Source organism: Schistocerca gregaria, chromosome 7 (genome assembly GCF_023897955.1).
Source record: "Schistocerca gregaria isolate iqSchGreg1 chromosome 7, iqSchGreg1.2, whole genome shotgun sequence".
Lineage (NCBI taxonomy): Eukaryota > Metazoa > Arthropoda > Insecta > Orthoptera > Acrididae > Schistocerca > Schistocerca gregaria.
In genome coordinates, this window is record NC_064926.1 from 263,028,854 (window position 1) to 263,045,050 (window position 16,197).

A 16,197-nucleotide genomic window follows, 5' to 3' on the forward strand; every position below is an offset into this window, starting at 1 on the left:
ATCCTTTGCAAATCATTTTTGTAAGTCAAGAACAGATGGAGACCAAGGTTTGTTTTCTCACTCTGAACTTACTTTCATTCCTGCCATACAGTTTGTTGATGTGACTTTCTGTTTTCTGTTGTGCTATTGTTAAGGTATGACTCCATCCATGCAAGGCGAATGCCTTTAATGCCAACCATTTTATTTTCCTCTGAAGAATTTGAATGCCTTGTTAAGACCACAGAATAAAATCAACATTAGTTTTCCTTTTCCTACCAGAAATAAGTTCTTATAATGCTTTCTCAGTAGAGGAACATTTATGGAAGCCTGAGCAGTTGTTAAAATGTTATTCTTAGAGAAGTGGTTCAATATTCTGTTGTAAGCTACCTTCACAAAACTTTATAACAACATGGGAAGGAGGGAGACGAGTGTGCAATTAAGAGTTCACCTGAATACCTTCACTTTTATAAATAGATGTTATTGCCACATACTTTAAGGAAAGTCTTGACTCACTGGCTGTTTACAAATTCAGTATTACAAAATCACAGTTAAAAACATTTGTCAGTGACCCAATGGTTTTTGTAATCTCTGCAACAGATGACTGGCAAACTTATGTTCGATGAAGGAGTAATCATGAAACTAATGATTTTTCTCCCTTATAGTACCATGAATTCTGTTTCACTTTAATGTTGAAAAACTGTTCCTTCTTGTGACAATTTATCTATAGTTTTCTGCCATTATATCACAACTCTCCTGCTAATGACAATACTTCATTCTCAGATAACCATGTCATAATGGTGCAACGGATGATTGGATCTGCACAGCTTGGTACAGGTGGTTCCTCAGGTTATCAGTATCTCCGATCTACTCTCAGGTGAGTAAAATACTTAAGGCTGAACTTTGTTACAGAATTTTTGTGGCTACTGAGAGAAATTTAGAATGAAATGAAAGCTACACAATCAAATTGCCAGTAATAAGAAAACATGGATGTATAATTTTGAGAAAAATGAGATGTTGAGTGCCATTAAGCTGACAGAAGTATATGTGGTGGTAGGAGTGGAAGCTTGGAGGGAGAAATAGTAAACATATGAAATAATAAATTTAATTATACATACCTCCCCCCCATGAACCATGGACCTTGCCGTTGGTGGGGAGGCTTGCGTGCTTCAGCGATACATATGGCCGTACTGTAGGTGCAACCACAACAGTGGGGTATCTGTTGAGAGGCCAGACAAACATGTGGTTCCTGAAGAGGGGCAGCAGCCTTTTCAGTAGTTGCAGGGGCAACAGTCTGGATGATTGACTGATCTGGCCTTGTAAAAATAACCAAAATGGCCTTGCTGTGCTGGTACTGCGAACGGCTGAAAGCAAGGGGAACTACAGCCGTAATTTTTCCCGAGGACATGCAGCTTTACTCTATGATTAAATGACGATGGCGTCCTCTTGGGTAAAATATTCAGGAGGTAAAATAGTCCCCCATTCAGATCTCTGGGCGGGGACTACTCAGGAGGACGTCGTTATCAGGAGAAAGAAAACTGGCGTTCTACGGATCGGAGCGTGGAATGTCAGATCCCTTAATCGGGCGGGTAGGTTAGAAAATTTAAAAAGGGAAATGGATAGGTTAAAGTTAGATATCGTGGGAATTAGTGAAGTTCGGTGGCAGGAGGAACAAGACTTCTGGTCAGGTGACTACAGGGTTATAAACACAAAATCAAATAGGGGTAATGCAGGAGTAGGTTTAATAATGAATAGGAAAATAGGAATGAAGCTACTACAAACAGCATACTGAACGCATTATTGTGGCCAAGATAGATACGCAGCCCACACCTACTACAGTACTACAAGTTTATATGCCAACTAGCTCTGCAGATGACGAAGAAATTGAAGAAAAGTATGATCAAATAAAAGAAATTATTCAGATAGTGAAGGGTGACTGGAATTCGGTAGTAGGAAAAAGGAGAGAAGGAAACATAATAGGTGAATATGGACTGGGGCAAAGAAATGAAAGAGGAAGTTGCCTGGTATAATTTTGCACAGAGCAAAACTTAATCATAGCTAACACTTGGTTCAAGAATCATAAAAGAAGGCTGTATACATGGAAGAAGCCTGGAGATACTGACAGGTTTCAGATAGATTATATAATGGTTAGACAGAGATTTAGGAACCAGGTTTTAAATTGTAAGACATTTCCAGGGGCAGATGTGGGCTCTGACCACAATCTATTGGTTACGACCTGTAGATTAAAACTGAAGAAACTGCAAAAAGGTGGGAATTTAAGGAGATGGGACCTGGATAAACTAAAAGAACCAGAGGTTGTACGTAGTTTCAGGGAGAGCATAAGGGAGCAATTGACAGGAGTGGGGGAAGGAAATATAGTAGAAGGAGAATGGGTAGCTTTGAGGGATGAAGTAGTGAAGGCAGCAGAGGATCAAGTAGGTAAAAAGACGAGGGCTAGTAGATATCCTTGGGTAACAGAAGAAATATTGAATTTAACTGATGAAAAAAATGAAGCAGACAAAAAGGAATACAGACGTCTCAAAAATGAGATCGACAGGAAGTGCAAAATGGCTAAGCAGGTATGGCTAGAGGACAAATGTAAGGATGTAGAAGCTTATCTCACTAGGGGTAAGACAGATACTGCCTACAGGAAAATTAAAGAGACCTTTGGAGATAAGAGAACCACTTGTATGAATATCAAGGGCTCAGATGGCAACCCAGTTCTAAGCAAAGAAGGGAAGGCAGAAAGGTGGAAGGAGTATATAGAGGGTTTATACAAGGGCAATGTACTTGAGAACAATATTATTGAAAGGGAAGAGGATGTAGATGAAATGGGAGATGCGATACTGCGTGAGAGTTTGACAGAGCTCTGAAAGACCTAAGTCAAAACAAGGCCCCGGGAGTAGACAACATTCCATTGGAACTACTGATGGCCTTGGGAGAGCCAGTCCTGACAAAACTCTACCATCTGGTGAGCAAGATGTATGAGACAAGCGAAATACCCTCAGACTTCAAGAACAATATAATAATTCCAATCCCAAAGAAAGCAGGTGCTGACAGATGTGAAAATTATCGAACTATCAGTTTAATAAGTCACAGCTGCAAAATACTAATGCGAATTCTTTACAGACGAATGGAAAACCTAGTAGAAGCAGACCTCGGGGAAGATCAGTTTGGATTCCGTAGAAATGTTGGAACATGTGAGGCAATACTGACCCTACGACTTATCTTAGAAGCTAGATTAAGGAAGGGCAAACCTACGTTTCTAGCATTTGTAGCTTTTGACAATGTTGACTGGAATACTCACTTTCAAATTCTGAAGGTGGCAGGGGTAAAATACAGGGAGCGAAAGGCTATTTACAATTTGTACAGAAACAAGATGGCAGTTACAAGAGTAGAGGGGCATGAAAGGGAAGCAGTGGTTGGGAAGGGAGTGGGATAGGGTTGTAGTCTCTCCCCGATGTTATTCAATCTGTATATTGAGCACGCAGTGAAGGAAACAAAAGAAAAATTCGAAGTAGGTATTAAAATCCATGGAGAAGAAATAAAAACTTTGAGGTTCGCCGATGACATTGTAATTCTGTCAGAAACAGCAAAGGACTTGGAAGAGCAGTTGAATGGAATGGGTAGTGTCTAAAAAGGAGGATATAAGATGAACATCAACAAAAGCAAAATGAGGATAATTGAATGTAGTCAAATTAAGTCGGGTGATACTGAGGGAATTAGATTAGGAAATGAGACAATTAAAGTAGTAAAGGAGTTTTGCTATTTGGGGAGCAAAATAACTAATGATGGTCTAAGTAGAGAGGATATAAAATGTAGACTGGCAATGGCAAGGAAAGCGTTTCTGAAGAAGAGAAATTTGTTAACATCGAGTATAGATTTAAGTGTCAGGAAGTCGTTTCTGAAAGTTTTTGTATGGAGTGTAGCCATGTATGGAAGTGAAACATGGACGATAAATAGTTTGGACAAGAAGAGAATAGAAGCTTTTGAAATGTGGTGCTACAGAAGAATGCTGAAGATTAGATGGGTAGATCACATAACTAATGAGGAAGCATTGAATAGGATTGGGGAGAAGAGAAATTTGTTGCACAACTTGACCAGAAGAAGGGATCGGTTGGTAGGACATGTTCTGAGGCATTAAGGGATCACCAATTTAGTATTGGAGGGCAGCGTGGAGGGTAAAAATTGTAGGAGAAGACCAAGAGATGACTACACTAAGCAGATTCAGAAGGATGTAGGTTGCAGTAGGTACTGGGAGATGAAGAAGCTTGCACAGGATAGAGCTGCATGGAGAGCTGCATCAAACCAGTCTCAGGACTGAAGATCACAACAACAACAACAACAATTATAAATAAAGAAGGCAACTAAAAATTCGTTAATAAATACACTGATACAACATTTAAATCTACAATATAAGAAACTGAAATGTAAATAAAGTGAAAGTACCAATGAAAAATGCACTAACAGTAAATATAAGCATTACAGTCAAAACTGCTACAGCACCAAGTCACACCAACATGCAAAAATTATAGATGAAAGGATTTTGTTCCTTGATAACTACAGAGCTGTACCTCAAGTGATAGACAGAAGGGGAAAATGAGACAGTGTGTCAAGCATGTGAGTGGCCTTGATCAGATGAGAGAGAAAAAGGTACAATGCAGGTTCAACGAAACAGTTCATTCAAACCCATACTACAGACTAGTTAAGAACCTGCTATTTCTGTTTTTACCTGTGTCTGTTACTAATTCGTAAGTAATGATAAAGGAGAGGAGAATAATGAGAAAGGGTACCTTCTGCAGTTATCTTCTAGAGCTTCAACCAAAGAATTTTGTAAATACTTTGAGTAACTAACATGCTGTGAACTGACAGTTTCTACACAACATTCATTGATACATTTATATACAATTATCAAATGCAGCTTTTGTTGTCCAATGTATGATGTGCATATACCGTATGATTATCAGGACAGCCTTCTCAACAAAGGGTTTAGATTAAGGACAAACAAAACCAAGACAAGTGTAATGAAGAAATCAACATTTTTGAAGTTCAATAAAAAATAAATAAATAAAAAACAGAAAAGATTATACTATCTGAGAAACAAGCCTGCAAATGATGGCTATGGCTGAAGGGAAGGAGGTGCCACATAGTGCCATTAAGGGAGATGTTTTTGAAATGAACTACTGTAACAGGGCAGTTTACAGAAATGAAACGTTTGCCATGGAAAAATTGGAGCATTTGAAATGCCGTGCTACAGAAGTTTATGATAAATAAACAAGACAGAAAAAATTTAATGAAAAGATACCAAAAGAAAATCATAGGACGAAAGCTGTTGGAAGCTCCTAACTGTACAAGGGCCACATTCGTGTAATTTAAAAAAAAAAAAGAAAAAAAAAAACGAGTATTTCCTGAACAAGATGATGTAAAGTTACAACCAAAATTCAGCTTAATCGCAACAGTTAACATACAGCACTATTCGGGATGCCTAATATAAAGGCTCTGAAGCTGTAGAAATATATAAAAGCTATAGTACACCCATAAAATATGTAAAATAAAATGATTAAAAGAGTGTGTGGTGACATCTGGTTGGCAAGCCATGTGGGATACTCCCATTCCTGGGAAACATCTAGTCGAGTGCTTGTTGGTGGCTGACAGGCTGTAATTGTCTCTAAATATATTACATGAATGACCTCAGTGTATATTTCGAAAAGCCTTGCTGGACAGTGATATCTTCACCACCTCGATACCTTTCACCTCCTGGAAATTCATCCATGAGAGCATTGTGAAGAAGGCTGATGTTATCATCCATGAAGTGGAAGTCAAGAGCAGCTGCAGCTTTGAAAAATGTTAACATATCCAGAATGAATATATATATCCAGAATGAATTTTTGCTCTGCAGTGGAATGTGCACTGCTAGGAAACTTCTTGGGATATTAAAACTGTGTACTGGACTGGAACTCAAATTTGGAACCTTTCCCTTTTGCAGGCAAATTCTCTACCAGCTGATCTATCCCAGCATGAGTCACAACCCATCCTCACACCTTTATTTCCATCAGTACTTCACCTCTTACAGTCCAAACTTCATGCAAGTTCTCTTATGCTGCTGCAGGACTAGCACTCCTGGAAGAAAAGATGTTTTGGAGACATGGCTAAGCCACAACCTGCAGGATTGTTTCCAGAATGACTGTTCACCCTGCAGCACAGTGTTTACTGACATGAAACATATGCAAGAGAACTTCTGTGAAGTTTGGAAGGTAGGAGATGAGATACTGGTGGAAGTAAAGCTGTGATGGCAGGTCGTGAGTCATGCCTGGGTAGCTCAGTTGGACACTCAGTCAGTCGTCTTTCGGCACGCTAGCGGCATGGATGTCTTTTTTACGTCCTCGCCGCGCAGCTCGCTCGCGGAGTTGTTTACGTGATTCTGCCATCTTAGTGCGCTATATTTCGTTCGACAGAAAATGGCTTATGCCGATAGAAAATAGACACTGAAGATTAGCTTTGCACCTGAATATGCCCGAGTCATGGTCAAGTAGCTCAGTTATAGAGAATCTTTCCACAAAAGGCTAAGGGTTCCAGGTTTGAGTCCCACTCCAGCACACAGTTTTAATCTATCAGGAAGTTTCACCTCTCTGCATAATAAACAGTATTCCTCCAGCCACAATGAAAATGGGAAACTTCCTTCACCAACCCAACAAGATGCAATCCTACACCAAGACCTCGCCACCACCATACTCATCCCATTACTCATCACAACCCTAAAAATGTATGGCATGACTAAGACAATGTAAGCAAAGTAGTCTGCCTGACACATGAAACCAATGTTCTGCTCTTAAGACGTAGAATGCCACAGCATGCCATAAATTATTTTCCAGATAGTTTAATATCTTCACCCCATTTTACTCGAAAGTCAACACGTACAGAATTCTTCAATTCAGTATTCATCACCATTTGGAAACTGCAATCAAAGTACTATTGCAAATTTTAAAAGTGTTGAAAGTGTCAGATGGATAATCTTAGCAGAACTCTGCATTTAATTGATATAAAGAATGATGTTCATATATTGTCAGCTCAGTACAGTTACTTGAATATGTTATTTGAGAAAAAAGCTCTTTTGTCACCTATCTTCAGCGAAAATGCCATAGCTATCATGTTCACAGGAATCAAATGAGAAGTTTAGTATTAGATGTGATTAATAATTTCCCTGATACCTCACGGCAAATAATTCAGATTTCGACCTGACTTTCTCCTTGGTGAGACTGAAAATCTCAGAAGGGTGTTTGAAGGTCAGATTCAATAATAATTACCTACAAACTACTACAACAACATCAGACACCTATATGTGTAATTGGTTGACGATATGGAGAGTACCTGTCAAATGAAGCTTTGGCATTAGTCATTTCAGTCTTTAATTTTAACAACTGAATCATTTCTGAAAGTACCTAATTCCCTACATGTCATGTTTAACATGGACACCATACCATGCTACTACTTGAGAACAATTTTTACATTGGAAAAAAAAAAAGTTGCAGGTTCACATTTCCAAAGAAAATAAGAGATATAAATAGCTTCCAAAATTGCTATGAATATACTAATTGAAGATATAATGAGCTGCTGCTTTAAACTGTCTGAAAAATGACTACCACAGTTTAGAGTCTCAAATGATCACAAAAGTCAATACACAGTCTCTGTCGTCGTCGATATAGCGTGTACACATCATAATGACATCACGCATGACTTACAACCAGACTCACCTGCAGGAGGAAAGCTGTTGCATCAGGGCTTACAACGTAAATTTCGTGACAATCATCTGCTATGGTAAAAGTGCCATGCACAGGTTACAAAGTTTTATAAAAGCTCATTATATAAAGACATTTATGCTCATATGTGGTACTTGTTTGCAGTAATGAATATGAAATTAAATTGAACACGCCTACCCTTCAATCACACAGACTGGCAGTCGTGAGAAGTGACATGACTCCTATAGAACTCTTTCAACATCTTCTGAATAGAACAAGGGCAGCTAAGTCCACTAAAAGTTCTACAGAGTACAGATTGCACATTTGTCATGCATTGGTCCCAAAAGCAATATGTACATTTTCATGGATGGTTATTATCAGGCAAACATTCAAAACAAATTCTTTTCCCACCTCAAGAAAATATAAACTACCTTACTGCAATCACAGTTTTTTATGGAAATTCAATTCATTAAATTTATGCAAAATAATCAAGTTATTGCAATGACTGAAATGAGACAATCAAGAATCAGAATGTAAGACCAAATTAAGCAAATAAAAATAAGAACCTCAATCACTTTCATACAGACTGAAAAAAAATAGCACTCTCATAAGTATTCAACATGCGACCTTTAGTTCACAAGTCTGGAGCCTTAACCATTGTGGTACAAAGCTGCTGGGTAAACTAGTGTAATTTTTAATGGTTTAGTGTCTCAAGAGAAATTATTTTTGTCACATTTTCACAAACAAGGTTCCACCAGGGTGGACAGCTGCACAGTGTGAAACCTGGCACCCAATCCTACACCACTGTATGGGTGGTTTCAGAAGGTCAGTCCCACCCCTGGTGTCTCAGTGGCAAAGAGATCTTTACTATATTTGGAAGTAACAGAATTACAATGCTAACATTTTAATCAATCAAACAGTTCATACCTACATGCTGTATATGGTGCACAAACAACCTACTTTTTTTAAAACTTCTGCTGTTATTAATCTGTAGTATTGTACCATTAGCCCACAGCAACAGGCAAGGAAACAATGACAGAAAAGAAACACAGGAATTGCAAAATGACACCACATTATACATCAATAGTTCAGCAACTAGAAAGCAACCTTCACTCCAAACAACTTATATCAAAAGTACTGCATGAAAAGTAAGGCAAGGAAACAATGACAGAAAAGAAACACAGGAATTGCAAAATGACACCACATTATACATCAATAGTTCAGCAACTAGAAAGCAACCTTCACTCCAAACAACTTATATCAAAAGTACTGCATGAAAAGTAAATGCACTGTAGAAGCAATGAACGACTGTAATAGCAGATTTATAAAAATAAATAATGATATCCATTAATTACTTACTTATCTGTAAGCAACAGAACCAGATTCTAATTTATTGGATTATACTGACTAGCTCGATTAACATTAGGAAATTCCACTGCAAGTTTTGCAAAGAACCTATGGTGAGGCCAACACTCACTTTTAGCAATGAACTAAAATTGATGCTGTATATATGATAAGGCCATCTTTCCACTGGCTGGTAAACAAAATTTAACTCGCATCTAACTTGACAGATCTGCTAACTCTGCTACATGGCTAATCCAACACTACTCAGGATACCATGCCTTGGATCCCAGTACAATCTATGTCCAAGACTTGTGTGCACAGGTTGAGTGATCGTGGATCAGGATAACACAATAATGTGTTTAGAATTGCCTGGAGTCCACAGCAAGATGCACTACCATCATAACTGCAGCAAAAGAGGTTGCTACACCACTATGTAAGAGTCTTCATTTCAATTGCTCATGAGTATTTGGGAGTCATTACTTTAAGTCTGATGCACTCAAACAACATAATGAGTAAAGAACTAGTGTGCAAGGTGGGAACGTGATGTAAGCCTTACTGTAAAACATGTAAGTTCTTTATTGAAACTTCCTGGATGATAAACTGCAAGGTCAGGATTCAAAACCAACAACATATTATGTTCTTTATTAGTGTCATTTGATCTATTACAACAATGGACCTGTGTTTAACTTTTTACACCTTCCTTCTTCATCTTATGTGAAGGTAGAGTGGTGACATCTAAACATACACCCAACGGTAGAACAATTGCCAAATTCAAAGTAAACCATTACCCACCATGTTTGTACCTCTTTAACGTACTCACCATAATAAACCACATGGTTGTCTTGGGGAAAATGACTACAGGTGTATTATAGATCTTGATCATGCTTAGAAAACAATGTTAGTTGTTTCAAGAATTGTAATTTCATTACTATAAAAAATGACGAATTTAAACTGTTGCATATCACCATTCATCCTTGTACCCTTAAGAGTTGTGAAACAAGGAAAGTTATTCATTAACAGAAATGATACATTAAATAACGTGCAAATGTATTAAGATGCCAAATGAAAAGCTTTGTTAGCAATGGCTATAAAGAATGGGACCTGAATTAAATTCTCATAACAGGAACATTACAATTTTGACCAACAGTGAAGAAAATGACAGAAAAAATAGTATTAACTTCTGCATAAAATCAAGAAAAGATACAAAATCTCTGCACAGATCATAATTTGGTGATTACTTGAAGAACATGATAATGATTACAAAATATCTGCTTTTAATACCAGATTAATAACTTTTTCAGTTCTGAAGTGTGACACGCATTGACAGTTATGCACAGGAATGTATCTGTCCCTCTATTAATTTACTATAGCTATTTGAAAAAGTGAAGAAAATAGTTATAGAGCTAATAACAATAAATATAATTTCTCAGTCTCAGACTAAAATTATATGTTTTCACTGCAACAGTTCCAAACAAAGAACAATTTTAAAATCTATGCCAACGATTAAGAGATAGCAGATAATGAACTTTCCAACTATTATAAATTACTACTAATTAAATGGTAAAAGGGCACATGAGCAGTTTCTAAATATCTTACGTAAAAGAGATGAACATTATCTTTTTGCTAAAATAATTACAATGTTGCGTTTCCTTTTTGAGGATTATCCTCTTTCTGTTCTCTCAACAGTGATCGCTACAAGGTCTTCCTGGATCTATTCAATCTGTCTACATTTCTTATACCTCGAGCCTATATACCACCACTTACAAGACACATGAAAAGCAAGTTATCTGTTTCCTTAGACCGCCAGCAGCATGAAAAAGAAGATTATATTGATGGTGAAGATTTGAATATATTCAATAAACAATTTGCAGAAGCTTCTTTATGATTACCATCTGTAATACAATTTCCTGTATAACCAAAATATATTTATGGTGTTCATGATGTATGAAGTGTCACAACTGCACAAAATAGCATTTCCACCAGGCTGACTTACAGATACAGCCTATTTTGTTCTGAAAATGGTGTTCATTTTTTAAGTGACAAATTTATTCTTGACTTTATCACTTCAAGAAAATATAAGAAAAAAATGTTTTATTGTGTAACTGAAGAAATATCTAAGAGTGAGTTTCAAATGCTATAAGGGTAATACTGTATTTGTGCGTACCTGCATCACTTTGTTAAAGAATAGATTAGCTCTTCTAAGTTTCCTATGTTATTAGAGTCACTGTGTTTCATATTTTGTAAATTATGTTTTGCTCTCTTAAGCACTAGAGTACACTTCACAATTATTATCAATTGTAAGATTCTACCAGAATATTACTTTATTATGTTTTTGTACCAATTAGGAGATGAGAAGTAAACAGAGATAAACATCACACACTGGACAACATTTTAATAGCCATGTGAGTAGTTCACTCAGTTATCTGAATACACGACACTGATAATTTTCCCAGTTACCAAGTTACTTAGATAGTAAATACACCCACAAAGTTTAAAATCAGAAGATTTTATATGCTGAAGAATAACTACATCCCAAAGACTTTTCAGTTTCCTACACTAAAAGTACATTCCACAGTGTCATCCACTATAATGTAATATACAGCACATGTGATATGCAGCTGTTGGAAGCATTTTATTGTAATACGTATAGAAGGAACTGTAAATGGTAAATGGGTATACTTTGAAAGGAAACACGAAGACTTATTAACTAATCAACATTTTACATCGAAAACACAAAACAAAAGAAGTGAACTTATACTTATTTCATAGTTGCAACTACGCATTAATGTTCCAGACACATAAAGAGTATGCTCCAAGTTAAATAACTTTTGTTCTACAGTTAGGCAATGATTACTAGCAAGAATAACATAAATATTTAATATTATTTTGATTTTTCAAAATGCCCAACTTGCTTATAAACATCTGAACTTAGCAAAATTTTGGTAACTTCTCTTCATGGACTATAAAAAAAAAATGTAATGTTACTCTCATCGGCAGTGAGTGTAGGATTATTGCAAATTTGCTATTTTCTGTGTAGTGTTATGTAATCTACAGAATTGGAATGCTGTATATTTACAGTGACAATTCCTGATCTTTTGTGGGAAATGTCACCACATTCTTGTCAAAGTTTGAATTTAATGTTTGTTTTATGGCTAACTGTGTTTAATGCAGATAATTTAACACTGTCATTTTCTGTTTGAAGTAAATGCAGTTTTACTTACACATGTTATAGAAATAAGAACTTTATTATTTCATGTCTCAAAAGAATTGTGTTCAATTAGTTTAGTTATTTTTTCATAGTAAAACAAATAAGTATTTCCTCTGACAAATCAGAAAGTGGAATAAGAACACTAAACAGTAACTGTACGATATGTTCCTCAAGTTATTAGTCATGAGGCTCACACACTCACATTGTACACACTGTTTTTAATTTTTGATGAATGTTTTCTCTGCTTTGAAAATGCTACAAACAAATCAAAGAACAAAAAAATGTTTAAAAACATTCTAAGTCGGTATTATGATAAATAGGTGAAAGAGGTCTTGCAATATTTTTTTGTTTTGTTTTGTTTTTATATTTTTTGTGGTCTGCATACAGTCAGCTGTAAATATTATGTAATTAGTCATAATTACACAATAAGAGCTGAAACACAAAACAAAGAATTTTTTCTATTTATCAAACATGACCTGAATGTATACCGTCTCCTTCAGTAGCCAAGATAGACCAAAAAATTTTATTTGTATGTTTGGGTCCTCAAACAGTGAATGGAAAAAAGATATCCTTGTGAACTTTGGAACTGTCACATCATCTTCTGTTGTGTTGGTAATTATTAATGAAGTAGACAAAGTTCAGTACAATATATACAAAACAAACCTTTAATGCAAAATACAGCTTCATTTTATATCTTTACAGCAACTGATAGAATAAGGTACTGTTACAAAGATCACACCTCTGTCCTGAAAGGTAATCCAGTACTGTTTCTGCAGTAGAGCACATTAAATTATTTCAACAGTGAAAACTCACTGCCAGCTCTTCAGACCTTGTTGGTAGCCAGAACATAATGGAAGGGAACACTATGTAACAGGACAGTGGTACTCTATACTAGACATGGAAGTTAAAACAAATGGGACTCTTTAACACACTTTTTACAGTAGTGTATTGGCTAGTAAGAGATATGAAGTTCAAACAATGGAAAACCCAGGATAGAATAATGACAAAATTATGAAAAGGATAGATTGCTACTCACCATATAGCACAGATAAGTTGCAGATAGGCACAACACAGAGAGTGTCAAACAAGTAAGCTTTCAGATAAAAAGGCCTTCATCCCCACACACACACACACACACACACACACACACACACACACACAAAACCACTGTCTCTGGCTGCTGAGGCTGGACTGCGAGCAGCAGAGCATGATGGGAGAAGCAGTCTGGGTGGTGGGGATAAGGAGGAGGCTGGGGAAGGGAGGGGGAGAGATAACAAGGTAGTGTGGGGTACAATAAAATTCTGCTTGTGAGAGCATACAGGGATGAGGTGGAGAGAGGTTAGGGCAGCTAGGTGCAGTCGTGAGATAAGACAAAGTTCGATTTGGAGGGGGGGCGGGGGGGCAGGCTGAATAGGAGAAAAATAAAGCAATTGTGGGTGCACTTGTGAAACAGAAGGCTATGTAGTGGGAACAGGGAAGAGGATAGGTAGGTGAAGGACAATGACTGACTAATGTTGAGGCCAGGAGGGCTGTGGGGACCTAGGATATGTAGCAGGAAGAGTTCCCACCTGTGAAACCAGTCATGTGGTCTGCAAGGTAAACTTCAACCACTGTGTTTCACTCTATGCATGCATGACAACCAACAAGCTGTCTTCCCACACGGATAGTCACAGACAAACTTTGGTCAAGCAACAGCTGGACTACCCTGTTGCTGAGCACACTACCCAACACGAGATTCTTCATTTTAATAACTGATTCAGCACCTGTACCATCTAGATGATTTCTACCAACACCAGCTTTTCTGAACTGTGCCGCCGGGAACTCTCCCAGCAATACATCCTATGTTCCCGTAACCCTCCTGGCCTCAACCTTCATTAATTATTGTGATACACTCACCTATTCCGTTTCCTGTTCCCACCCCAGCATGCACAGCTTTCTATTCCACTAGCCGACCAATCGGATCAACAATCTTTTTACTTCTCTCCTATTCCATGCCTCCCCCCAACCCCCTTTCCCAGGCCGCCTGACTGTAGCTGGCTGCCCTACCCTCTTTCCACCTCATCCCAGTATGCTATCACAAGCAGCACTTTACCTTCCCCCACTCCTACCTCACTGTCCCTCCAGCTCCCCCCCCCCCCAGCCTCCTCCTTACCCCCACCAACTGGACTGCTTCTCTCATCACACGCTACTGCTCGGAGAATGGCTTCAGCAGCCTGAGACTGTGGTTGTCTGTGTATGCGTTACATTTGTGTATGTTGTCTAATTCAGAAGAAGCCTTTTTGACCAAAAGCTTACTTTTTTGCCATCTTTTTGTTGTTCCTGTCTGTAACTCGACACTTCCACTATATGATGAGTAATAGTCTATCTTCTCATAAGCTTAAGTTGGGTTATCATCTTATTTTTCTGTACAAAAAAGCAGCCTTCTAGATGTCCTTTAACTTAAGCAGGATATATCAGCAAAAACAATACCCTACATCACAAAAAGTAATGTATGAATAAGGGCACAGCAAAAAACTTGAGTCCTCCAACAGAAAAAATTATTGTTGCAGGATACACAATCAAATGGAACTGTTATATCTACCACTTCACAACTGCCCAAAAAAATTTATATACCTTTCTATATTCAACTACAACTGTCCTACATGAAGCATTCTGCATCACTGATTTTCCAAAATCTAATAGCATGCATCTAAGGAAGTCACAGTTTTTGCATTAACTTTGATCTAAAATTTTATTTTGTAAATGATTGTTTATAATTTACATATTTCATATTTTACAAAATAGACAGCTGATACAGACTATTAATGTTAGACAATAAATAAATAATTTCACATGTACAAACTATTATATTATGAAACATACAAAATATTAACACATATTTATAAAAGTTACAGGAAACATCATTCCACAAAATTCAATACTAAATTATCAAAAAATGGTCCTTTCAGAAGTAGGATACAGCTAATTAACAAAAGTAAGTACTTTATGCAACAATAACATTGACATGGCTTAGTTTCACACCCATAAAAAATACTAAAAATATTTTGCCATCTTTCACACTTTAACACGTCCTAATATGCCTTATTGATGTTTATGTTGTTTTCCTGAGAAGTATCACAGAATTGGTAAATTACTAGTTACCTTCCATTGCTCTTAGGTGTTTTGCACACAAAGCAGCACTGTCTAGTAACAAAAAGGAAATGACATTCTCATTCCACAATATATTTGTTTTGGAAAACTGTTTAACATAATTAAAGCCTCACAAAAGAAGTCATCAGCATTTTTCTGAAATTAAATTCCTTTACCAGTAGCAGGTGAAAGAGCAGTTCATCAAATCATATTATTGCTTAAATTTACTTTTGGTAATGCAACTCACACTCAATCCCTGTGTTCTGTAAACAGTGCAACTGAAAAAGCCGGAAAGTAAAGTACTATATCTGTTATAAACTGACTTTGGCTATAAGCTATACTAGTATCTTACTACTCCTCATATTATGTCAGCAATAAAGGACTTTAGCATACATATGTAAACAATTGTTGTAAATTGACATAATTAGCAGAAAAAATAATTCTCACAAATCTTCATATTCTGTTCATAGTAGTGTCAGAAGATTGATGGTCATGTTGTTCTTAACTTACTTTTTCACTAACTGAGAGAAAATTTCCTCTCTGAATGTGGCATCTCATCGACACAAATAAAAACAAAAGATAAACACTCTCCCCAGGCAGCCTAAATGCTGTACTTTTGTCTGCTAAAATTGTCTCATACTGTAAAATTTTTAATTCCTGACACACATATATTAAGCCCAAACATGTAAGGCACAGAAAGAGCAGCGAAGGAAATGCTAGTCATAAAATGCACACCATCAAATTTTCTTTTACATTTTCCAAAAATAGAGGAAATTTAAACCCACACTTTAACAGAGGCTGTCA

General features: G+C 36.9%; 1 protein-coding gene across 1 annotated transcript in view; it reads left to right on the forward strand.

Annotated features, from left to right (window-relative positions):
* LOC126282517 (tryptophan 2,3-dioxygenase) overlaps nt 1–12,351 on the forward strand; it is a 362,921-nt gene extending 350,570 nt beyond the window's left edge. Inside the window, exons 8-9 of the mRNA XM_049982178.1 lie at nt 760–853; nt 10,743–12,351. Of these exons, the coding sequence (XP_049838135.1) occupies nt 760–853; nt 10,743–10,941 (293 nt within the window). The 3' untranslated portion in view covers nt 10,942–12,351. The remainder of the gene's footprint in view (nt 1–759; nt 854–10,742) is intronic.
* The last annotated feature ends 3,846 nt before the right edge of the window (nt 12,352–16,197 follow it).